Consider the following 24,783-nt stretch of genomic DNA (forward strand, 5'->3'; position numbering starts at 1 on the left):
TGCCTATAGTCCAGCAGCAAGGGGGCTGGAAATGAGCAGGTGGCATTTTGAGCCCCTTCAGAACACTTGCCAAGATGGAGATTCCTCAAACATATGAAGAGGGGTTTAGGCAGGGACTGGATGAATAATGGGGCATCTCCTTTCCTTCTCTCCCAAGTCAGGTGCATCTACATGTGTACAACTTGACAGCCCTCCTGTCACGCCTCCTTCAGGGAGGAAGAGCTGAACTGGGAAAGAGAATTAATTTCTCCCTTGTCGTAAGACTAGCCCCAGATTAGAATCAGGGGCACTAAGAACCCAAAACATGGTGATCTCTCCCTCACATTATTGAAAGAAATTTAAAAATACTGAACGGGTCAACAAACTTCTGATCTCTTCCCCCATGTAGTCTCTTTTAAAAAATGTCAAAAAAACCAAAAAAACAAAAAAACAAAACAAAACCAAAAAAACAAAACAAACAAAAAAAAATGTCAAATTATTTCAAATAGTGGTTTTTCTATTCTGGGGACTTTTGATGGATCTGCTTTATTTGTCTGCTAGGACATTTGTTGCTGACCGAGGTTTGTGAAGTCAGTCATACCCATGAGATTATGTAGCTGGTAAGGCCAGCTACCGTTTATTGAGTGACTACTATGTGCTGGCACTGGGGTGGGCATTTTTCACCAAGTGTCACTAATCCTTACATCCCCAGGTACAGATGAGGAAACTGAGAGGTTACAGGCTAGTAAGTGTCCGAGGTAGAATTCAAAGCCCAGGGCCTTCTATTCTCTGAAGATTCCCAGATGCTGTCGGGCCCCTGCTCCTGGCACAGTCCCTGGTTGACAGCAGGCAGGGACTGAGGAACATCCGCTGAATCAATGAACATTAAAGATGGCACACGAGAGCCTGGTTGAATCTGACAATCACACAGATGTAGTGTCATTAAACGAACGCACACGGATTAAACAGAGAATAAGACTTTAATTGAGCACCAGCACTATATATATAAAATGTGTCCGCATAGAAAAATAAATCCAGTCAAAGTGTCCCTGAGAATCCACAGAGTCTGCGCTCTGTACATGTACAGTGTTTGCTGACGGTTACTTTTGAGTCGAGGCCATTTTTCACATCAGTCTATCGGCACTCTGGTCAGGTTTTACAGCATCTTGGTTTTACTCTGGTCAGGTTTTACAGCAAATGTTTTACAGCATTTTAAGTATTTTTTGTTTCTCACCATTTAAAACTTGTTTTTCGTTTTGTTTGTTGGGCCGCGTGGCTTGTGGGATCTTAGTTCCCTGATCAGGGATTGAACCCAGGCCCCAGCAGTGAGAGCGCCGAATCCTAACTACTGGACCGCCAGGGAATTCCCTGGAACTTTTTTATATGAGTGAGCACATGAGGCTGAAGATCATACCTTCAGTGGCTAACTGTTTTTTCAAATCATTAAGGCCTTTATAAGGTGACTAGTTCCCAAGATGGAGTATTTGTGCCAAGTGAGCCTTTCAAATCCGGCTCCTTGGCGGTGTGGATGTTGTCCCAGCGTCTGAGGTTCTCAATTTGGGTGTTACTCAGCTGGTCTCAGCCCTTGTTTGTCGGCTGCCCTGATCACCTTCAGAGGCAGGCGTGAGAAGGAGGGGGTCGCTGTGCCCGGCTGAGTGTGTTTCCTCCTCGGAGACCAGCTCAGGGGATCACGGCCCAGACAAGGTGCTGAGGCTGCAGCCCGCCCCGAGCTTCGGCGTGTGGCTTTCGGACACTTCTGTGATGACGCTCAGCGTGTCAAAGACTTCATTCTCAACAGCCAGTGGGAAGGAGAATAAGAGAAGTGTGCTGTGATGAGAGTGGTTCAGAAACTGCCGGAGAAGAAAAAGAGTTACTTATCAAAGCTTCCCATTTCTTTTTCTGGGCTCACAGTTTTATACAGAACTCCTGGCTGGAAAACGCTGTTTTAAAAAAATGTGACAATAACAGTATGACACTTCCTCAAAAAATTAAAAATAGAATTACCATATGACCCAGCAATTCCACTTCTGGGTATACACCCATAAGAACTGAAAGCAGTATCTATCTATCTATCTATCTATCTATCTATCTATCTATCTATCTATCTATCTATCTATCTATATACCCGTCTTCAGAGCAACATTATTCACAATTGACAAAGATGGAAGCGGTCCAAGGGCCCATCCATGGAGGACTGGATAAACAGAATGAGGTCTAGCCGTACGATGGAATATTTTCTGCCTCAAAATGTAATGAAGTTGATACACGTTACAACGTGGATGAACCTTACGCTAGGTGAAATATGCCAGACAGAAAAGGACAAATGGTGCATGATTCCACTTATACGAGGCACCTAGACTAGGCAAATTCACAGACAGAAAGTGACGGTGGTGGCCGGGGCCGGGGGGAGAAGGGAGATGGGGAGCTTTGTTTATCGGATACAGTTTCTGTCTTGCAAGATGAAAGGAGTCCTGTGACTGGAAGGTGGCGAAGGTTGTACAACAATGTAAATGTACTTAATACCACTGAACTGGACGCTTAAAAGTGGATAAGGTGGTAAGTTTTATGTTATGTGTATTTTACCACAATTTAAAAAACGCGACAATAAACCTGCATCTCATGTGCTAAGTGATCACAGGTCCCCCTCTGAGAGTTCCTCCTGTAAACCCAGAGGGAGACTTTTAAGAAGATCCGATGCTCTGGGGCTGACGCAGCCTGCCATCCTTGCCTCTAGGAAGCAGGGACGCTGTGAGCACGGCGGGTAGATGTGTCCTGGAATAACAGTCAGTCTCCCGTGCGTCCTCAGGCTGAGCTGGGGGCCCTCTTTGGCGCTCCCCAGCAGCCTGTGTGTCCCTCTGTTTCAGCCCTCAGCTCCGTGGCGTCCAGCGTGGCGGCCACCAGCCGCTTGAAACCTGGCTGGTCTGGATCTACGTGTGCTGGAGGTGTAAAACACATACCTACCTGATTTTGAAGACTTCGTATGAAAAGGAGAATGTAAATATTTCAACAATGGGAACAAATAATTGATTGCATGTTGAAATGATATTTGGGATATACTGGGTTGCATAAACTGTATTATTAATATTAATTTCCTCTGTTCCTTTTTACTTTAAAAGTAACTGTGGCTACTAGCAAATTTAAAATCTATGTGCTTTGTTTCCATCTAGCCCATTTTACGAACGATGACTCCTCAGGGTGTGTCCCTCCCAGCAGACGGGCTAGTTACAGACAGGAACCAGAGTCTGATCATCCTTGTCACTCCAACACTTCAACCATGAAGATGCCCATGTATGTTTCCTGAAATATCTGCTGAGTGCACGTTCTCCACTTTTCATCCTTGTAGGTTCACCAAGGCTCTTAATCTTCAGGACGAGGTGCAGAAACATTTCTTAAAGCGTGGCATTTTTAACTTCTTCCCCTCAGTTGGTTCCACCTTTAAGGGATCAGTTAAGCCTTCTGAAAGTAATTTCCATACCTCAGCCCTTTAAGACGACTTAACCTAAATTCTACCCTCCCCCACCCCCATCAGCCGACAGAAGGGAAAGGGAGGGGTCAGAGGAATTTCGCCCAGATCTGTTGTGCAAAGGCGGTAGCTGGGGGGAGGAGGGACCTCCCCAAATGCTCTGTTCCAGCGGAGCCACGGGAACAGACTGGAAGCTACCCTTGACTCTCCTGGGAGACAGGAGAGGCGAGAACAAAGCAAGATGTGCTAAATGTCAAGAAAGCGAATAGCAGGTTGGTGGCCGGCTCAGTGTATCTGCGGTGGGTAAACCTCCCGATGGCTTTTTCCACTAAAAGTCTCCATCCCCAGCAAATCTCCCTCAACTCAAAATTATGGTTAATGAATTCTCTGCATTTTGAGTCAAAACTGGAGAATTTCATGATCTGAGGACCCTGATCTGCTCATGGGTTCCTGGCACTTCCTTCGCCCTCGCTCCGCTGGCCCCTCTCCAGCCTCCCCCGCCCACCCATATTTCTCACTGGTCCACAGTCAAGCCTGCCAAGTCTTCTAGCCTTGGAGGCCAGAGCTCCTGCCAACTGACCCCTTAATTAAACTCGTCTCTGGCTTTGATTTGCCTGATACCACATTGTTGTCCCATCTGTCCTTTCCTGTCTGATGAGCCCCTTTGATGGTGAAGGCAGAAGCAAAAAAGCAGGTGCACAGTTTTGCTTCCTCTTGGCTCTCCATTTACACAACACCTCCTACGCAGAGCAAAGGGCCTGCCCCTCTTTGTTCTTCCTGCCGCGAATACGGCTTCTCAGAAGTGCCCCTCTAGAAGGTGCGTGTCTCACCCTGGTGCTGCAGTCTCGCTGGCACTCTCGTTAGAAGGTTCCGGCCGCTCTGAATCTCTTGCCTACAGTCACGCGGTCCACCTTCTACCCACGTCAGGAGCTGTACTGCCCACACTTGTTCACTGGAGCTGAAACAGCTCCCAGCCAAGTCCCTGTCCGGGAACTGCCCTCCGCAGAAGGGAGCCGCCTCGCACGAGTCCTTCCCAGGGGCAGCCGGGACAATGGACCGGCCGGTGTGGGAACAAAGGCCCGACGTCAGCTACCACGACGACAACACGTTAACAGGCCCAGGAAAGCAAGAAGCGGCAAGGCCTCCCTAAGACACGCACTTCAGAGGGTGGGGAACTCACCCTGTGAAGAGTCAGGGACCTGTCACATCAGTTTTAGGGATCCCACGGAATAGGGAATGCCAGGACATCCTCTCCAAAGGAAGGGACCGTTATTGTGTCTTACCCGCCACCCCTACCAGGGAAGCACGATGCGAGGTGGGCCTCTTTGGGTTCTGGGGGGCTGCACGTTCCACACCAGGAATATGGCTCCTGGTGTGAGTGATACAGAAGGCCGCCGGCTCTGAGGGGACCCTGGAGCAGGAAAGGGCCCCAGAGAGGGTACGGGCTTTGGAGCAAGCCGTCCTAGCCACACCTCATGCCGGCTAATGTCGGGGTACGAAGGCCCGGCCTCATCTCCCAGTGGCATCTCAGCTGAACCCAGTGAACGTGAAGAGGCCGTGAGACCCGGCAGATCCTTGGAGGGTCCGTGGTGGGTAAAGAGGCTGAGTAGAGTTTATGGCAAATCCCAAGAGGAGAATCACTGTGTGATCACTACAGTTCTGAGGCCAGGCTGGTCACCTGCAGCAGAGAATTATACCCTGATTGAAAACAGCTCTGGGAGTATTGGGCATGGGGACTTGGGAGAGACAGAGCCTTGGGCCACAGGACACCAGGTGACCGTGCCACCTAGAAGTGACCCTCACGAGGCCTGCCAGACCCACCAGGTCCTGAGGTGGGGTCAGAGGGCACACATGCAGGCGGCCCGGCCTCCCCTGCACTTACCCCTGCTGCACCAGCACATCTGCCTCTGCTCACACCATGACCGCGCCGGGGGACAGGTCCTTGTGACCAGGAGAAGCAGGAAGAGGCCAAACGTGGCTCACAGGGAGGTCAGCGTGGCACACGGGTACAAACCAAAAATGGCCCACAGCTGCACTGGAGCCCCAACTGGGGGCCCTGAATGGCAGTGGGGAGAAAGCTCCCAACAGGCAGAGCTCTGGGCCGTGCGTCTGGTCATCCCCTTTGTGTGGAAAGAAAAGCGGCCCAAGATCAGGTACTCATGGAATCCGAGGCAGGGGCCGATGGCGAGGCTGGTGCTCAGGGGCCAGAGGAAGGGAGTCCGGAAAGAGGCGTGTGGATGGACTATGGGAGCAGCTGCAAGTGGGGAGGTCCCTGGACCACACATGAACTCCGAGACCCAGAGCGGGGCCCTCTGCCAGTGGAGCAGATGCTCTGTCAGGCCTCAGCGGTGCCGGCCGGGGCCCCGCAGGACAGGGACAGCCAATCATTCCCGAGACAGGTGTCAACTCCAGTCAGAGCGCACTGGTGCCCCTTCCAGAGTCCATGCCTCAGAATGTGACTTTATTTGGAGACAGGTCCTTACAGAGGTAATCAGGTTAAAGGAGCTCATTAGGGTGGGCCCTGATCTGACCTGACTGGTGTATTTAAAGAAGAGGAGATTTGGACACAGCTGGGAGAACGCCATGTGAAGATGAAGGCAGAGATGGGGGGATGCTTCTACAAACTAAGGAACCAAAGGTTGCCAGCAACCACCAGCAGCCTGGGGAACGACCTGGAACGGCTTCTCCCTCACAGCCCTTGGAAGGAACTGACCCTGCCGACACCTGCATCTTGGACTTCCAGCTTCCAGGACCTTGAGACAATACGTGTCTGTGGTTTAAGCTGCCCAGCGTGTGGCACTCTGTTACGGTGGACCGTGCTGGCTGACACAGACCTCACGTTACATCACGTCAGGCCATGGGACCCAATGACAGCAGAGGAGGCCAGGAGTGCAATACCCTGATGGTGCTGCACGCTGGGCCACCCACCCAGCGTCTGCCAGCCTGGAAGGGCGACGGCCGGCCCGCTGAAGGTACGGGGGTAGGGGGGGACTGGGGAGTGGCGCCAGCTTGGAGACGGTGCCCTGTGAGGACCGGGCATTGTCCTCCAGCACCAGGCGTGCACTGAGAATCGATGACAGTATGTGATGGTGTGCCCCCAAGAAGTAGAGTACAGGGGTTCAGGGACCAAGGGGTAGAAGTAGGAGTGGCCCTGCCTGCCATCACTCCCGCTGACCCACTTGGGGAACTGGTGTCCATGCAATCTTAGGCTCTGTGAGCTCAGAGCAGGGGTCAGCAAGCTGTGGCCCACGGGCCGAATCCATGTTTCTTTGTATGGCTCAGGAGTTAAGAATGGTCTTAGAGTTGTAAGTGATGCCATTTAAGTGGTTACGTAAGTATCTACATAATGTCTCAATCTTGGTCTCAAAGCCTAAAACAGTTACTATCCCAGAGGGGGACGTTTCCACCAGGAGACACAGCAGGGATCCCATCGAACTTTAAGTTATAGCTGCCACCTCGTCATGCCAGGATCCTTGTGCCAAGAAACTAGCCAGCAAGGAAAGGAGTCACCACATGGGTCATCAGGAGGAGAAAAGGCTGCTGCTACATGATGGGGGGCACCCAGCTGGGTGATGGGGCATCTCATGGTATTGGGACTTCCCCTACCCAATTCTGATGGCAAGTGGATAAGCACAAGCGCCCAGATCTCTGGTGTCCTGCGACCAGGGGCTCAGTCCTCGCAGAGCGGAGGGTCTGAGTCACCCCATCAGGTCAGTAGCCTATGTCAGCAGCGGCTGGTCAGGGGAAAGGGGCCTCTAGAAGGGAGAGCCGAGCAGCGGGTGTTACTTGTGCCCGTGGGACCAGCTGCAGTGATGGGGCTGACCTTGTTCTGTTAACCTTCCTCTTGTAACCTTCCCCGGGGGAAGAGATCGACTTAGCTCCTCGAGAAGCTGCGCCCGTGGGTCCCGGTGGTTTACGGGGTGGGCTGGAGTGGACGCTGCAATGCGCCACCCAGAGGTCCTTCAGGAAGGAGGAACTTGCTCCCCTGGCTGCTGGGAGTGGGGCTGCCTCCCCGCTGAGTGTCTCCCCCAAGGTTCCCGGGGCTGAAGGAGCTGCCACATCTAGTTACACCTCCTTCCTGGGGGCGGCCACACCCAGCCCAAGGGTACTGTGGGCCCGCAGGCCCTCTAGCCTCAGCCCTGGACGTCTCTAAAGAGCCACCCCAGCTCCAGAGCCCCTGCAGGACTGGCTTCATATCCCTCATCCCATCCTGCTGCCCCCTCTCCCTCAGAGGTGTTACTCCCGAGGCTACCGCCACTAAGACTTCTGAATGCAAATCTCCATTTTAGAGCCTGTTTCCTGGGGAATGAGACCAAAGACAGGTTCATTTGGGGCTGAGCCCGGCATATTTTCATTTCTAAGTGTGAGAGTATAGCCACGATGATTTCATTTCTAAGTGTGAGTATAGCCAGGATGATTTCATTTCTAAGTGTGAGAGTATAGCCACGATGATTTCATTTCTAAGTGTGAGTATAGCCAGGATGATTTCATTTCTAAGTGTGAGAGTATAGCCATGATGATTTCATTTCTAAGTGTGAGAGTATAGCCACGATGATTTCATTTCTTAAGGCCACTTCCGTCCTACAGTCTCTATCCAGGTACATCCTTTCTTCTTCCCAAACCTTTTGAAAATAGCTTTCTTGAAAAAAAAAACAAAACTGCTTTCCTAAAGTCTCGGACACACATCCCATAATTTCAGTCACTCTCAGATATCCCACAACTGACACCGCTCTTGCCCCTCCCCCCACCCTCTGCCCATGGCTGTTCGCTGGCACTCAGCCTACAGTTTTCCCTCTCTCATCTTTTCTGCTCTGAGCTCTGCTTTACCTCTTCCTGTCCCAGGACCATCACCTTTGCTCCCTGATGACTTGGGGGTCGGGGCAGGGAAGGTCGGAGAAGGAACAAGGTCCAGGTTGGAGGGCGGGATTTGGAAAACAAACCTTTACCCCCTCCCGTAGGGCTGTCCCATGAGCTCAGACTTCCCTGAAGTGGCACCAGGGATGGGACCAGCGTGCAAGGTGTGTGTCATTCTCCAGGAAGCCACGCTGAGCTGAGTTAGGCGGCCCTGACTTAGAAGGACAACTTCCGGTCAGCGTTTTCGAATCCACATCTGGCTCCATCCTACTACCTACCTCTTTCAGGTGCTGTGGAAGAGAATTCCTCGGGGGGATGGCATGCTTGGCTTTCTTGTAAACGCACCGCAGCAAGACGAAGCAGCCAATGAGCAGCAGGAGGGCGGCGCACACCGAGGCTCCCAGGACACCGGCCACGACCCAGGAGGGGGTGGTTTCTGCAGGGACAAGGGGCTGGGTCATGTTCTTGTCATGCACAGATTGGGTGACAGTGACCTTAACATTATTTTCACCATCACATCCAATGGTAACCCTTTACCGTTGGGGGGACCCACACGTTTGTCTTGGAAGGTGTGAGGAGGAAACCCAGCAGTTGTTCGAGGATCCAGCGGTTTCCAAGTCTCACCCTCTCCTGTCTTCCTCCAAGTTGGGTTTCTGGCAGGATTGCTGATACACACAAAAAGCAGCAGCCGCAAGAACTCTGATCCACCTTATCTACTCACAGGGTAGCAATCAGCCCCCTGGTGGGGATAAACCTCTTCTGCCTTGAAGCAGAAAACAGGACCCCCTGGGCCCCAGAGCCCCAGTGAAACACACACGCTACAGCGTTTTGAACTGAGAACTTCACAGATGACCCCACCTGATCCCCTGCACTCAGAGACCTCCCCAACAGCTACTGTGGTCGCCAGCAGCCTAAGGCTGAGCTCTGGGACCACTCAGCGCCCCCTTGAGCTCCTCTCTGGAAAAACTCAAGACTACCCAAAGAATTTACCTTTGTTCTGCCAACTCTTGACCTTCCTTTCTCAGTGCATATTCACAAAAAGCTCGGGACTGTAAATCTTTCCTCTGTCCCTTTGGGACCTATATGTATCTCCTACAACCAAGGAGTGTCTTTCTCAAGGACCTGAAAGCCATTTCTTTGAAATGTCATCATCGGGAAGGAGCAAGCCCCCGTCTAAGAGTTCCAGTGGGACCTACCCTGGCATGGCTGGTGACACTATGATGAACCCCTGGGGGACAGTGCCTGGGTCTCCTTGGGTCTCCAACCCAGACATCTTAGCATCTTAGACAAGGACATTCCACAGGCACAGCTGGTTGATGGTGACAAAATTCAAAGGATGCTTTTGTGACTCACCAAGAGGGGGAAATGGGGAAGGAGAGCAGACACTGTTTTACGCAGGCTGTGAATTGTGGGAGAATCTAATGATCAACACCTTCTATGTAAGGCTCTCTAACTTGTTTCAGTCTGTCTGAATGCTGTCAGGTGGACTCCCTTTCTGTTTCACCCACAGGGAAATCGTGCCTTCGCTTACCTATGGGATTAATCTGTAGGCAGTGGGCTTAGATGTTAATTCCTTCCTGTCATTTACTAGCTGAGCAAGTTTGGGCAAGTTACTTCACCTCTCTGGACCTTCATCTTCCGTCTGTGAAAGGGGAGAAGAGCCTTTCAATGCTCTCATTGAAAACTTGTGAGGTTTAAATGAGAGAACTATGTTTAAAAAAACCTAAAATGATGTTTGACAAAAGCAGATTTTCAGTGGGTTATACTTTTCCTTTTTTAAAAAAATTTATGTATTTATTTAGTTTTGGCTGTGTTGGGTCTTCATTGCTGCGCACGGGCTTTTCTCTAGTTGTGGCGAGCAGGAGCTACTCTTCCTTGTGGTGTGCAGGCTTCTCATTGCAGTGGCTTCTCTTGCTGCGGGCATGGGCTCTAGGCACGCGGGCTTCAGTAGTTGTGGCATGTGGGCTCAGTAGTTGCGGCATGTGGGCTCAGTAGTTGTGGCTCATGGGTTCTAGAGCGCAGGCTCAGTAGTTGTGGCGCACGGGCTTAGTTGCTCCATGGCATGTGGGATCTTCCCGGACCAGGGACCGAACCCATGTACCCTACATTGGCAGGCAGATTCTTAACCACTGAGCCACCAGGGAAGCCCTACTTTTCCTTTTCTTTTAAAAAAATGTTTGGATTTTGTCAGTTAATGGGTGATCACTTAAGAGTCACGAAATATTTGAAATAGTTCTCTTTTCGGTCAAAGTGTGTGCCTCATGCCATGTTTCATGATATAAACCTTAAGGAATATTTAAATGTATGATTTTAATAATGTCCTTATAATAATGGTAATGACATCTAACCCATATTGCGGGCTCACTCTGTGCCTGGTGCTGTCCTGTGTGACACCCTTTGATTCCCCTCATTTTGCAGACGAGGCGGCCAAGGCACCAGGCAGTTCAGGATGCGCCCCACACCACTCGTTATGTTGGAGTTCACAGCAGGGAAGGACGGGACACAGGACAACCGGGCATGTACTGTACTCAGGCTTGGGGAAAGCAGTTGGCAGGTGTTTAGAGGAAAGAGGGATGATTCCAAGGTCAGGGATTCTAGTGATTCAAGCTGAATGGGGATTCCCAAAGCACAGAATTCTGATTCAAGCACAAATGATTCATGAAAGGAATAAAAAGATAAGCTCTTGTTATTTAACGGTGCTTTTGAGAGGCTTAGTCATGGCAGGAGGAACACAGGCAGGTCGACTCAGCCTCAGATAGAGGCGTGGCACTGGACAGGGAACTACAGAAAAAGAAAGGAGACTGACAGAGAATTCCCTCCAGAGAGACAGCAAGACTTTCCATCTTCTATATGGCTCTGCATTCCTGAGAAAATTTGCTTAATATGATTGTAGAACAGCTTTGGATGGCACTGAAAAGATCATGTGCCTGGGTGAGGTGAAAGATTCCTAGATTCAGGCAAGTAATTTGTGCATTTACAAAACGAGGGAAAAAAACCCAACAACAACAAGATTCAGGAAACTCCAGGCTGGAAAGCTTGATGTGATATCCAGAAAAAAATACAAACATTCTAGAATGGATGGTTAAGTGGCTAATTACAAATACTTAAAAAAGATAAGGACAATAACAAAAAATAATAACATGAGGACACTGTAAGAAATTAGCTCAAAGTGGCTGCCTTTCCTTTTTTGGATAGGGTTACTTGTTGGTAAATTATGGCACATTATGGGCTGGTTTTTCCCAAGCTGTTTTCCTTGGAATGCTCATCCTCAAAAAAGATGTTGAGGGCTTCCCTGGTGGCACAGTGGTTGAGAATCTGCCTGCTAATGCAGGGGACACGGGTTCGAGCCCTGGTCTGAGAAGATCCCACATGCTGCGGAGCAACTAGGCCCGTGAGCCAGAACTACTGAGCCTGCGCGTCTAGAGCCTGTGCTCCGCAACAAGAGAGGCCACGACAGTGAGAGGCCCGCGCACCGCGATGAAGAGTGGCCCCCGCTTGCCGCAACTAGAGAAAGCCCTCGCACAGAAACGAAGACCCAACACAGCCAAAAATAAATAAATAAATAAATTTAAAACAATACCTTGTGCCTATGTACTTATTAAAAAAAAAAATGTTGAAAGATCAAATATGCAAAAAATGCTAATATATAGGGTAACTTTTCTGAGAGGGAAATGCGGTGTACCATCATTTCTAAGCACATCTGACTACCGGGCTCTTGTTTTGAGAAATATCCCATAATCACGCATGGGACACAGTTGTGACAATGCTGCACTTGGCACTGGGTGTCAATTTCAGCTGATATTTGCCAAAGTCTTTCATGGTGACTTTGTGGACAGTAAAACGAAATAGCTTACATAATAGTCCACTATATTCAGATGGATTGGTGAGCAGTAAGCAACTAGTTAAGCGGTCCAGAGGAAGGTGTATCCTAGACACACCAACAGTTTAAACAACAAACTGGTAAGGATCCTGAACCTCGTACCAGCAAATCAGTTGATGAGACAAAGCAAAACAGGGAGAGAAATATGTTCAATGACAAAAACCAACATTCACGAAGAACTTGATAAGCTGAAATGATGAATCACTGTGATGGCAGCACTGCAACTGCCTCAGAACTGCAGTGACACAGAAGATGAAAAGTTTTGCTCTCTGGAGGGAATTCTTTATTACTTTATTACTCTCCTTTGTATTTCTGTAGCCCCCCAGATCAGCACCTTGCTTCCAGGAGGGCCTCCGTAAATGAAAATGGTCAGGAGCGGACCTGCACGTATGCATCCTTTTGTGGTCTGAGCTGGCGAAGCCTCTGGACATCTTTAAGTAACAAAAAGGCCCCAAAAGGCCTGACGTTTGTACACAGACATCTAGGCCACAAGTTTTTATCATTCTGTACGCCAATGCAATGCATCCGTACAAAATTACTCAGTGTCTAGGCCATCTGGTACCCTCCCCCTTCCTCTTTTCCTCCTTCCCTTCCTCCTTCCCCGTGTTTTTTTTTTTAAGAAACACCAAGCATGGAGGCACTCTGCTAGACACTGGGGTACATATCATATGTGGGGGACTGTGTTGAGGTCCTGAATTCACGAGGAACCCTAAAACCAGCTTGCTGAGGACAGGGAAAGGTTTTCCAAACTCTTCCCACCATGTGCCTGAAGGAACTGGAGATGTGCAGCCTCGGAAGGAAAGACTTCTGGCGGGGGGGGTGTCAGGGCTCGACCTTGGCTGGGTGGGCTTGGGAGGACTGAGACTTGCTTCAGGGAGCCCAGGAGGACAGAACAAGCACACTGGAGGCGGACGCGTGGAGGGAGACCTCAGCTCCCCGGACGGAAGGACCTCCCATCAATCCCTTTGGTCTAGGAGTGAATGAGCTGCCTCAGAAGGTGGGGTCTCCTTCCCAGCATGAGGCGGTCAGTCACGGCTGAACGGGGTTGGAGTTTGAGCTGGATGATGATCTCTAAGGAGGCTTCCGGCCCTCACACTCCCGGGGAGTCTCTAAAGCTACTTAAGATGCTCAGAGGAGGGACTTCCCTGGCGGTCCAGGGGTTAGGACTCCACGCTTCCACTTGAGGGGGCGTGGGTTCGATCCCAGGTCAGGGAACAAAGATCCCGCAAGCTGCATGGTGCCCCCGCTTCAGAAAAAAGATGCCCCGAGGAGACAGAACTGCAGACGGTGCATCTCGAGACTCACCGTCAGTGGTTGTCTGCTCACAGACAGGCTCACTCCACTCCCCAGTTTTGTTCCGATCAGGAAGAAACCCTCGGACTTGAACACAGTAAGTGGTGTGTGACTCAAGATTTCGGAGGACCTCGAAGTCATACTGACCAGTAGCTGGAAACTAGTAACAGAGACAAAAATAAGAACATGCCTCAGCAGAGAAGGGATGTCATCTTTTATTTTCTCCCCCCCACTTACTGGTTATAATCGTTCCTTCAGGCTCAAACTAGGAGGATGAAGGACGCAGGCGCTCCTCCTGGTCGTCTCTGGGGCCCCGGAGACCATTCTAAGGTCGGGGTGGGCAGGGCAAGGACCGACCACGGTCCTGCCAAACCACCTCATGCCCTGAATTCTCCAGTTTAAATGACACGCAAGCCATCCCACTTCTTTTTTAAAAAAAAAATAAACCAGTTGTATGGGTTGAATTTCGCCCCTCCCAAATTCGATGTTGAAGTCCTAACCCTTAGTACCTTCGAAAGTGACTTGGTCGGATAGAGGGTCTTTACAGATGTAATCAAGGTAAATGAGGTCATTAGCGTGGGCCCCAATCCCATACGACTGGTGTCCTTACAAGGAGAAAATTTAGACACAGACGTGCACACAGAATGCCACGTAAGGATGAAGGCAGGGATATATACTCAGGACCCAAAGATTGCCAGCACCCACCAGAAGCTGGGCGAAAGGCCTGGAAGAGATCCTTTCTCGTAGCCCTTAGAAGGAACCAATCCTGCTGGCACTTTGATCTTGGGCTTCCAGCCTCTAGAACCTTGATACAACACATTTCTGTTGTTTCATCCACCCAGTTTACGGTACTTTGTTAAAGCAGCCCTGGCGAAGGAACATACCAGTCATCTACAGTAAGACTCAGTGTGATTTTCTAAGTCCAGAGCGTGTTCCTGACAAGGCGGCCTGGGGGTCTCCTCTGAATTACTTCTCCATTCACGAGCCTGAGCTGCCCGCCCCCAGCAGCTCAACTCCCCTTGGGGGCACACCCCTCAGCCTAACTCTGGTGGGGGCATCCCAGACTCATCTTAGTTTAATTTAAATATATCATAATTGATGATGTATTTCTGAATTTGAGAAACCAAAATAGTTTACAGCAAAATAAAGGGAATTAAAAGAGTACATACTGCCTGTATTTCCAGCATGGTTACAATTTCCTCATAGAAGGGCCTCATGAAAAATCTGTTACGTGAATAGGAGCTGCAATAGAAAGTGAGCACAGACTCTGTTTTTACTTTAGTAATTGGTTACTTTTCTTTGGGGGCTGGGCCTGCTGACAGCTTGATTCCTTTACTGTATAAGAAGCTAAGTTCACTGAAGGCGAGGATTGGATTTTACCGATTGAAAACATGAAGAGTACAGTATAACTTCTAATCATTAAAAGCAGAAATAAAAACAAAAAACCCCTGGTTTTATTTCCAGGAACCCAATACTTCTAAAACCTTACAATGCATTTTTTTCAAGGCTAAACTCAGAGGCTGACACGTCAGAAGCATACATGGAAGAGGGTGGCACGGATGTGAGGGCTTTTCTAGCCTTTTTTTGCTTCTGGACAACTTCTGATTTTACCTTCTCACTTTCTCCCATCAGGAAGAAAGAATTTCTAAAAGCTTTTAATGCTCTTAGCTCGTGACCTAATATGGCACGGTCTCAGAGACACCTGCATTCTAGAAGGGAACCCTTTAATCTTATTTCTTTCAGGCTGCTGTAACAATACCAATGGCTGGGTGGTTTATCAACATTTATTTCCCACAGTTTTGGAGGCTGGGAAGTCCAAGATCAAGGCACTGGCAGATCTGGTGTCTGAGGAGGGCCTGCTTCCTGGTCCATAGCTGGGTCTTCTCAGGAGTCCTCACATGGTGGAAGGGGCAAGGGAGCTCTCTGGGGCCTCCTTTATAAGGGCACTAATCCCATTCATGAGGGCTCCACCTTTATGACCTAATCACCTCCCAAAGGCTCCATGTCCTACTACCATCACATTGGGGATTAGGTTTCAAAGTATGAATTTGCAGGGGAGTGTGGGTGGGGTGGGGAGAGGGGGAAGGGAACACAAACGCTGAGTCTATAGCACCTATAAACTGGTAAAGGTGACCCTGCAGGCACAGTGAGGGAGGCACTGGGGAGCAGGCAGCCTTTCCAACACTCTGTGTGTCCCACCAAAGTCTTCCACACTGCAGGCAGGCAGAGTGAAGGCACAAATGTGTAACCATATGCCTGTCCTGAGGGCATATTCTAGGTAAGAAGCTAAAGACATAAACTGGGTTTTGAATTTCATGCCTGGGGCAGGAGGCACTCAGGCCTGGTAACTGTGGAATCTGATCCTTAATCACAGTAGGCTGCTAGCTCCAGGAGTTATCTCCAGACTTTAGCAGGCACACTTGCATTTGATAAGTGACCATAAAACTTTCTGTGTTGCTTCCTAGGTACACAAATCCTGGGGTCTTGACTATAAGCAAAATCATCTATTCTGTGAAGAAGGCAGATACCCTGCGTCAGTTAACGAAGCATTTTTAAAAACTGAAGTATAGTTGATATACAATATCTTATTGGTTTCAGGTGTGCAACATAGTGATCTGACATTTATATATGTTACAAATTGATCACAACAGAACATTTTTTGGGGGGGGAAATTAACTTGAGATTTTTGGGGGGCTACATAGTATGTAGATATAAATTTAATTACATCATTCCTCAGACAATATACACAGGTGACCCCTTCTTCCCAAACGCTTGAGAATCAGTGATAAAATCAACATTTAATGCAGAGGAGATAACATACGCATAACTTAACTTACATAAAATATACGTAAGTTAGTTTAGGACCACAGATGGCATTCAACTCAGAAGCACTAAGTGTAAGAGTTGACCAAAGATGAATGAAAATAGCCTTAACACGTCTACACAAGGGGACGGGAACCTCACGTATTGACCATACCCATTGTTCAGGTAATGGGACAAGCTTACTTTTTTCATTATGTCATTAAATTCCTCAACAATCCTATAAAGTAGGTTATTATCCTCACTTTATTAATGAAGTGGATTATATGCCCATTTTGCAGACCTGAGAAGCTGAGGTCAAGAATGTGACTAGAGTCACACAATGGTAGGGGCAACGTTCCAACAGGATCTTTCCACTCCCAGCCCATGTTGTGAAAGGCACTGTCCCTGGAAGAGGAGGAAAGCAGTGGGGAAAAGTGGGGTCAGTCCAGTAAAATGTGACACCCACCATTCATCCAGGGCTGGGGCTGCCCTGGCCACAGCCTTGACTATTCTGTGGTGTACTGGGGCCTCATGCCATGGAACAGTAGACATTCACTGATCACCTGACTCCGCTGACTCCAAGTTCCGCCAGCCAATAGCTGAGTCAGCTCTGCCTTCTCAGGCGACTTCCCTTTGGGGAGAGAAAGGCCTGAGCTCCTGCACCAGCACCCAGGAAGTCTGCTCTGTGCATTGCCCTTGTGGACTGGGAAGCATGACCTGACATACCGGCCAACCCCCACAATGGGAAGCTTCTGGAGTTCAAAGGACCAGGCCTGAGATCCTCTGGACCAGCGGTCCCCAACCTTTTTGGTACCAGGGACCGGTTTTGTGGAAGACAATTTTTCCAAGGACCAGGGGCGGGGGGGATGGTTTCGGGATGATTCAAGCGCATTACATTTATTGTGCACTTTATTTCTATTATTATTGCATCAGCTCCACCTCAGATCATCAGGCATTAGATCCTCGGGGTTGGGGACCCCTGCTCTGGACCATAAGGTGCTGCCACCTGGCAAAGCCTCCCTCCGACCAACACTGAGCAAAGGAGAGGGAGCTTACATCTGCAATGCATGTGATTCGCCATGCTTACCTTTTCGTCAGAGCCATTTTTCCAATATTGCACATGATAAGTCCATGAGTTATAAATATTCCTCATGGTCCATGTTTCAGGTTCATTCTTAATTTTCGGGGCTAAGAAACGCATATGTAAAGAATTAGCAAGTGCTTCCACTTGGATTCTGGGAGGTCCGATAATGGCTAAGTATGAGAACAAAGCAAAATGACAATCAAAATTCACATGTTAAAAACATCAACATTTATTTTTCGTAACTGGGCAGACCAACTGGGCTACTGAAGTACTCTGCCCTGTGATACACTGCTGAGGTGATGCTGACAGACATGGCTAAGGAGGATTCTTGGATTTTGTTTCTTAAAAAAAAAAAAAAATCTTTTAATCTTTGCCTTTATCAATCAGGTTTAGTCCATTTATGTTTACTGTGATTTGATATATTTGGAATTATTCCAACTACATTACTTTGTGTTTTCTGTAAAGACTCCCTTTTTTTTTTTTTTTTTTTTAAATGGCTTATTCCTCTCCTCTTTTTTTCTTTCTGTTGGGTTGAATTTTCTTTATTTCCATTGCTGGGTTGGAAGCAACAGATGGTATTTCTATTTTTAGTGTTGAACCTATATAATTAAACCACTTTCCAGCAAATACATTTTCCAACAAAGTCTGAAACTAGATCTTCCCAGACCAGGGCTTGAACCCATGTCTCCTGCAAGCGGATTCTTAACCACTGTGCCACCAGGGAAGTCCTGGGCAATCCTTCTAAATGCATCTCTCGATCTGCTCTTTGGAGGGCTGCACTTGAGTTTTGTTCATGAGATTCTTATCCTCCTTATTCTCTCAATTGCTATCTGGTGGTTTAATTAGTTTTCAATTCCTGATGTTCTAATGATGTTCATTTCATGACCTCTGGTGGGTCCCCATGACTTTCCAGCTCTAACCTGGGAATACTTTTTTCAATGCCGACCAACCAGCCTGACCCAACCCATCTGCCATCAGCTGTATCCGTCCCTCTGTCCTTCATCCTGGGCCAGCTGGTCTTTCTGTCTCTACACCTGCCTAAAATCAGTCTTTATTCTTCTGCTGATGGTATCACATTTCTTTAAGTCATGATTCCAAACTGACTTCCTCCCCCAAAATTCAACACACAAATCCTTCTAGTTTTTCTCATTAACAGCACTGGCCCCAACTCGTTTTTACCCTCGAGGCATTAAAGTCATCAAATTTATATTTAATTATCTTATTGCTTTATGCCTATCCTGTCCTATCTCTCCCACAAACGCCTTTAAGGCCACAGCCCTCTTTATTACATTCCCTAAGCTCCTCGTGCAAGGCCATCCACTTTGTGGCACTCAAAGAATTCTTGCTAACGGGCCAACCAAGGGGGAAATAATCAAGGCAAGATGATGGCATAACAACAAAATAAAAACCGAGATGGCTTACTGTCATCCACAGGACAGAAGGTGATGTTTATCCAGTCTGAATGCTCGTCTTCAAATTGAGCCCTGACCCTCAAGGTGTGGTCACCATACTTGGAAAGACTTGAGAAATCACATTCCGTCAAGACAGTACTAGTGCATATATCTTGGAATTTCCTATAACTACAAAAGCAGAAGGAATCATGAGAGTTCTAACCTCAGTCGCTCTGAGGCTGACTGGTGCTTTATTCTTCTGCTACCAAAGGATAATGGAGGATGATGAGAGAAGAATAAAGCAAATTCTTTATTGTCAATTTCAAAGAATACTACGTATCATTCATAGGAGCATTTTCCAAACTGTGCTCCATGGAACCTTAATGATCCTTGAGGTATCATAAGACATTTCAAAAATAATCCATCCCACAGTCAAACAATTGGGGGCAAAAACTGGGTGAGACATGAATAGGTGTCTGTCTTCACAACAGAACTGCTCAGAGACTTTCATATCCTAATAAAACGTGTCTTTCCAAAAAGGGGTTGAGCATTCAACATATTTGACCAAGAAAGCTGCCTTCTTTGACTATGTATTTCTGAAACTTGTGGGGCATGGTTTGTGAAATGTTGATATTCACAGATTAGCCAAAATAAGTGTATCACAATGATTTCAAATAACGTCTCGTAAATGACTATTGTTCAGTTACGCTGGAAAAATTATAAAATTCGTTGACCTCAGATCTCCAGCCCTGGCACCAACCCCTGAAGGGAGGGTGGCAGAAACATGAAGTGGAAGGAAAGAAATGTTTGAGAATACCTACCAGGTGCGTGTAACTTAACCTCACAACAGCCAAAGGAGCTATAATTAGCTGACGTAAGGAAATCCAGGCTCTGGTCTTGCAAAAAGTAAGAATTTTGTCTGACTGGCACCTTCCTGTCTTGGTGCCAAAACCAATCTGGCTACCCTAAGAGGTAACAATGAAGGTGATGGTGATAAAAATAATGACAGCCAACACTTGTCAAGCACGTAGGTGTCAGGTAGGGCACTGATTTCGCAGTATCATCTCACTGAATTTTCACAACCCCAGGAGGGCGGAACTGACATCACTCCTATTTTATAGATGAGGCACAGGCGTGGAGAGCCTAAGAAACTCGCCCATGGGACTCAGGTGTGCTTGACTTCAGAGCCCATTGCCTCAGGCACCACCCCACACTCCACTGCGCTCTTAGGAGGCAGAGATAATTGGGCTTATGCTATCTTACCGTCTGCTTTTTTTACTTAATAGACCACAAACATTTCTCTAATCAATCAACTCTTCGTGGCTGCCTAACATCCCATCACTGGGGAAATCCAAGGGTCATTTCATGAAGGGGGTTTTCTCACATGTGGCCATTTCTTTCCATGCATTTAAACTAATGCATGACTTGGGCGGAACACAGAGTATTTCAAGAGTTGTTCTGCAATAACTTCCCTTTCATTAGGTCATTTTTATTGCATCTACATATATTTTTCTTCCCATCAAGTAGCTAATAGGATCTATTCCCCATATTTACATCTAATTGTTTTATTAGATGTTTCCATATTAAAATCACCAAGCCATCCTCTGAAGTCCCCTCCACCACCGGTCACCCCTACCCAATGTACACATACAACAACAGTTTGTGCTATGCAACTGCTCAGGTTAAATTCTAATCAAACCTTTCCCAGGGCCACAGAAGGGTAATCAGATTTTTCAGGATCCAATTTCTTCCACACCCAGCACGTGTTTTGTTTTCCCCAGCACAGGCCATGCTTGGTCTGCACGTCTATGCTGAGGAGACCTGGAACCCAGGTATCCATTCTTGGTTGCTGGGAGCTCTCATCTAAAAGACAAACACCTAAAACCAAACACCTCTACTCCAATGGCAAAGAAGCAAAGAACAGAACAACAAGAAATAAACCACAGGGGAGAGGGACAGACAGAGAGGGAAGTTCATTTTCCACAGTGAAATCCCTAGAGCTATCAAGACAGAGTGGAGAAAACACAGAGACGAAATTATAAAACCAGTCAGTGCTAGAAAATACACCGCAGGAGGAAAATAAATCTCAGAATGATGCTTATTGAGTCCTTGGGGAAACTGACAAACCTGGAATATGGACTTAAAGGACTGTATTATTGGTGATGCTACCAAATCTTGACAACTGTACCACAGCGACGTAAAAGGTTATCCTTGCTCTTATGAAGTACACAATGAAATATTAAGGGGCAAAAGCAAGAAAATGCGGCGAACCTTAAAAATTGGTCAGTATCAGCTCTTTGGAAGTTCTTTGTATTATACTTGAAATTTTGAAATGTTTTGTTACCTGGGAATTATTTTGAACTAAAAAGTTTTAAGGGGCTTCCCTGGTGGCGCAGTGGTTGGGAGTCCGCCTGCCGATGCAGCGGGCGCGGGTTCGTGCCCCGGTCTGGGAGGATCCCACGTGCCGCGGAGCGGCTGGGCCTGTGGGCCACGGCTGCTGAGCCTGCGCGTCTGGAGCCTGTGCTCCGCAACGGGAGGGGCCGAGGCGGTGGGAGGCCCGCGCGCCGCGGTGAGGGGTGGCCCCCGCTTGCCGCGGCTGGGGAGGGCCCTCGCGCAGAGGCGAAGACCCAACACAGCCAAGGATAAAAATAAATAAAATAAAAAAAAAATAAAAAAAAAAAAAGTTGTAGCACTGAGTGCAACTCTTAAAAAAAAAAAGTTTAAAAAAAATGTAAACGAGGATTATCTTATTCATCTTTCTCCTTCTTCTCTGACTTAGCAGGCCTTGGATATGTTTGTAAAATAAAGGCCAGGTGGGAGGAGTGTGGGATCCATGGCATCTGAGACCCCCATTTCCTCCCTCCTCACTGAAGGAGTCGTCTGCCTTTGACAAAGTTTCCGAGTCACACGGGAAGCAGGTGCGCGGCTCACTGGCCTTTGGCCTCCTGTTGCTGTGTCTGCACCTGGCACAAAGGTACATCATCTGCACTCCAGCCTGGGGTGTACAGTGGCAGGCTGCCAAGGGAGGGCTGGCACAGGGAAAAAACCGACAGGCCGGGCAGGTCCTGGGAGGTCAGAGCACCACTGAGGCAATCGTGGTTGGTGATACCCTTCCTTCATAAGCGGCTGCTGTCTTCAGAGGACACAGCCAACAGCCAGCAGCTGTCTTACATTCAATTTCAGAGTAACTGAGTGCCCACTATGCAAATGATCTGCACCCCCCAGCACTGGGGTGTGCAGTTTATAACCTACTGGAGGGGGTCGGTGGTAAGCAAGCAAGGGGCTTCCTGCCTGCTTTGCATACCTCAGTTTTCTTGGATAGCTTCCACTGTTGACTTCTAGCAATACTACTCTAATAACTGGAAGATGGTCACCACTGGCATTTGTCTCTTAAAAAACATTAATAGTGACAAGCCCGATAGGTTTGCATTGCAGTAGGCTGCCACGGGGGCCAATGACACTCACCATCTACGTGATAAAATGTCTGTCACACCATGAACCATCACAGGAAAAAGGAAAGAGGATTTTACTTGTCTGTTTTCAGAGAACAGAGCTTCCACAAGAATTTCTGGGACAGAAAGAAGGCCAGGAGAGAGGCTCCCCCTGGGCTGTCAAGGTCACTGGGGTGACAGCAGTCAGACTCTCTCCTTGGTCCGGCCCAGTGACCAGCCCAGCCAAAGCCACCATCCTCTGCCAAGAGCACCCCAGACTTACCTTTGGTACTGAGCTGTGAAAGTCAGATTCCCCTTGGGAAAAACAGGCGACTCCCACTGTAGAATGTTCTTGAAATTAACTGAATTCATTCTGACATTTTCAGGAGGTGGCACCATTCCTAATGCTGTAAAAATAAAGGGGAAAAAGTTGGCAACTCTCTTCCTCTAAAAGGCTGTCCAAGAAAATAACTATATCCAATACTCAGGTCTTCCCTATGTCTCCAAGTCTTCAAATGGGCATGTGGGTGAAGGAGAGACATGCTTTAGCTGTGCTGAGGAGTCTGGATTGTATTTGAAGAGAAGAAATTGCTAAGGGGAGGAGGATAGTAAGAGAGAAGTGGGGATGGCTGAGGGTGACCTGGATTTGGGTGGTGGTAGAAAGGTGTGAAGGGGTGGGTAGATGGATTTTAGATATATTTCCAGAGGTATAAAATCTAGGCTTCCTGATACATTTGGTGTGAAGAAGTAGATGTTAATATCCATTCCTGGCTGAAGCACCTGATGGCCTGACTGGGGCTGGGGACAGGGAAATCAAGAGTCCCAGTTTAGAATTTGTATTAGGTTTGAGATGCTGAAGGATACGTAAGTCGGAATATCAGAGACAGCAGGGTGAATGAGCCTGGGGCACAGAATATAGATTTGGGCTAGAGACAGAAATAGCTGGTAAACTTTTTAATAGAAAATGCCAAACATACACAAAAGTACCGAGAAGAGTATATTAAACCGCCACCGGCCCATCACCCAACTAATGCCAACAGATATAAATTTGAGAGTCATGAGCCCATACCTGGTATTTAATGCTAGAGTTCTGCTGATACCCCCCAAAAGGGATTAGTGTAGGGGAAGGAGAGAAGAGGGCTCGGGCATGAACTTGGCTGTATGGAGATCTGGTAGAGGGGGAGGATCCCAAATAGAAACTGGCTGGTAGGTAGGAGGGAAACCGGAGAGCAAGGTACCCTGGAAGGCCAGGGATGAGTTCATCAGAAAGGAAGGAGGGATCCATAGTGCTGTTTGAACCTGGGCTGGCAATTTAGAGCAGGACAGGAAGGGTTTCACTGGATTTAGAACTCAGAAACCATAGAGCTGCGGAGTTGAGGGGCAGAATTCAGATCTTGGGGTGCTGGGGACTTAGTGGGAGGCCCTGACGGCCCGCCCAGGCACTTAGTCACTTTGAGTGCGCCTCTGGGGTCCGCTCAGGGGTCGTCTTTGGGGCCATCGCTGCCCGACGTCGTAGCCGGGCCTCCTGGTTCCCGAGCGCACCTCGGGTCGGGACGCAGCGCCACGGCGGGGCCGGATCCTCGCGCAGGCAGCCCGGCTTGGGAAGCGCGCTGGGCGAGTGACTGAGCCGACACTCCGGAGAATGTCCGGCGTCCCCTCCCCGCAGACCCCTCACCTGACACCAGGAGGCAGCCGCCCAGCCAGCTCCGGAGGCTCTGCGCCATGGTCGCGCATGGAGCCCGGGTGGGCGCTCGGGGGGCCGCGAGCAGCCGCCGGGCGCCGGGGTACGCACCCCTACGCCCGCTTCCGCGCCGGCGTAGGGGAGATCCGGCCCGCCCGCCCCGAGGCTGCTTCCGAGAACCGGCGGGGCGGGGCGACACGAAGCCCCGCCCCTGCCTCGGACCCCGCCCCCGCGCGTCAGTCTCGAGAGGCCGCTCTCACCGGATTGGCAGGGGCAGGTGCAGAGGTGGAAGGGCACTTTCCTCCTCCGGGTGAGTGGAAAACAGATTGTAAAACAGGTTGCAAAACTGTACGTGCCGTGTCCCCATTACATTAAATGCGTGCTTTGAAAGGAGCCGCAAGTTAAATACATACACTCCAACGCCAACCCAGAGGTGATATCTGGATGGTGGTGGTTTACACCATGCAGTATTCCCCAAGTTTTCTCCAGAGAACAAGCACGGCCTCTATAATGCCCTCTCCCCGCAAATAAACTGATCTTAAAGCACTCCATTAGCAAATCCAGTTTGAGAGGGTCTTCTTTACCGTAACTCCCCCCTCCCCCCTGGGATAAGCAACAACACAAAGCCAAGTCATTTCTTTGGCAATAATCGTTTCTCTCACAACACTGCTGAGAAAGGCCTAATTTCCTCTTTTTCAGCTTTGCAGTGGTGAGGTTGGAAAACCCAGAGCAGGGTAAGTACCAGGGGGTGTAAGACACTGCCTGACGCCTGTCGCTAGAACACCTCACGTGAACTTGAACGCAGGGAGGGAGAATGTGCCTTTGGCCCCCAGAGGCCACTGCACAGAGTTGGAGGGAGTTTTGTGCAACCTAGAGATGCCAGCAGAACCACACATCCGCTGCATATATATCCTGTCTAATAAGA

At 48.8% G+C, this 24,783-nt stretch overlaps 1 protein-coding gene across 4 annotated transcripts; it reads right to left on the bottom strand.

The window, feature by feature from the left end:
- Window positions 1-940: 940 nt before the first annotated feature.
- Window positions 941-24,055, bottom strand: LOC309630177 (interleukin-10 receptor subunit beta-like). Of its 4 annotated transcripts, none has more exons than XM_082395103.1 (7): window positions 23,853-24,055; window positions 22,461-22,584; window positions 18,778-18,935; window positions 17,359-17,459; window positions 13,482-13,629; window positions 8,575-8,732; window positions 941-1,829 (listed from the first exon to the last, which is right to left on the bottom strand). In XM_082395103.1, the coding sequence occupies exons 1-7, from the start codon at window positions 23,899-23,901 to the stop codon at window positions 1,668-1,670; spliced, it is 900 nt and encodes a 299-aa protein (XP_082251229.1). In that variant the 5' UTR covers window positions 23,902-24,055; the 3' UTR covers window positions 941-1,667. The 4 variants fall into 4 exon arrangements, with proteins under 4 accessions (XP_082251229.1, XP_082251227.1, XP_082251230.1 ...); XM_082395101.1 differs by having other exon boundaries at window positions 17,359-17,525; window positions 23,853-24,052; XM_082395104.1 differs by lacking the exon at window positions 941-1,829 and adding an exon at window positions 1,840-2,915 and having other exon boundaries at window positions 17,359-17,525; window positions 23,853-24,053.
- Window positions 24,056-24,783: the final 728 nt, after the last annotated feature.

The sequence above is a fragment of the Balaenoptera borealis genome (genome assembly GCF_965194805.1).
Source record: "Balaenoptera borealis genome assembly, chromosome: 5".
Taxonomy (NCBI): Eukaryota; Metazoa; Chordata; class Mammalia; order Artiodactyla; family Balaenopteridae; genus Balaenoptera; species Balaenoptera borealis.

Bases quoted from the DNA above. Each gene is read 5' to 3' on its own strand.
- LOC309630177 (XM_082395101.1), bottom strand. From the start codon at position 23,901: ATGGCGCAGAGCCTCCGGAGCTGGCTGGGCGGCTGCCTCCTGGTGTCA. The intron at 13,630-17,358 runs GTAAGCATGGCG...CTCTGTTACTAG, and splicing joins AAAATGGCTCTGACGAAAAG to TTTCCAGCTACTGGTCAGTA. The intron at 1,830-8,574 runs GTAGGTAGTAGG...CTTCTCCGGCAG, and splicing joins TTCCACAGCACCTGAAAGAG to TTTCTGAACCACTCTCATCA.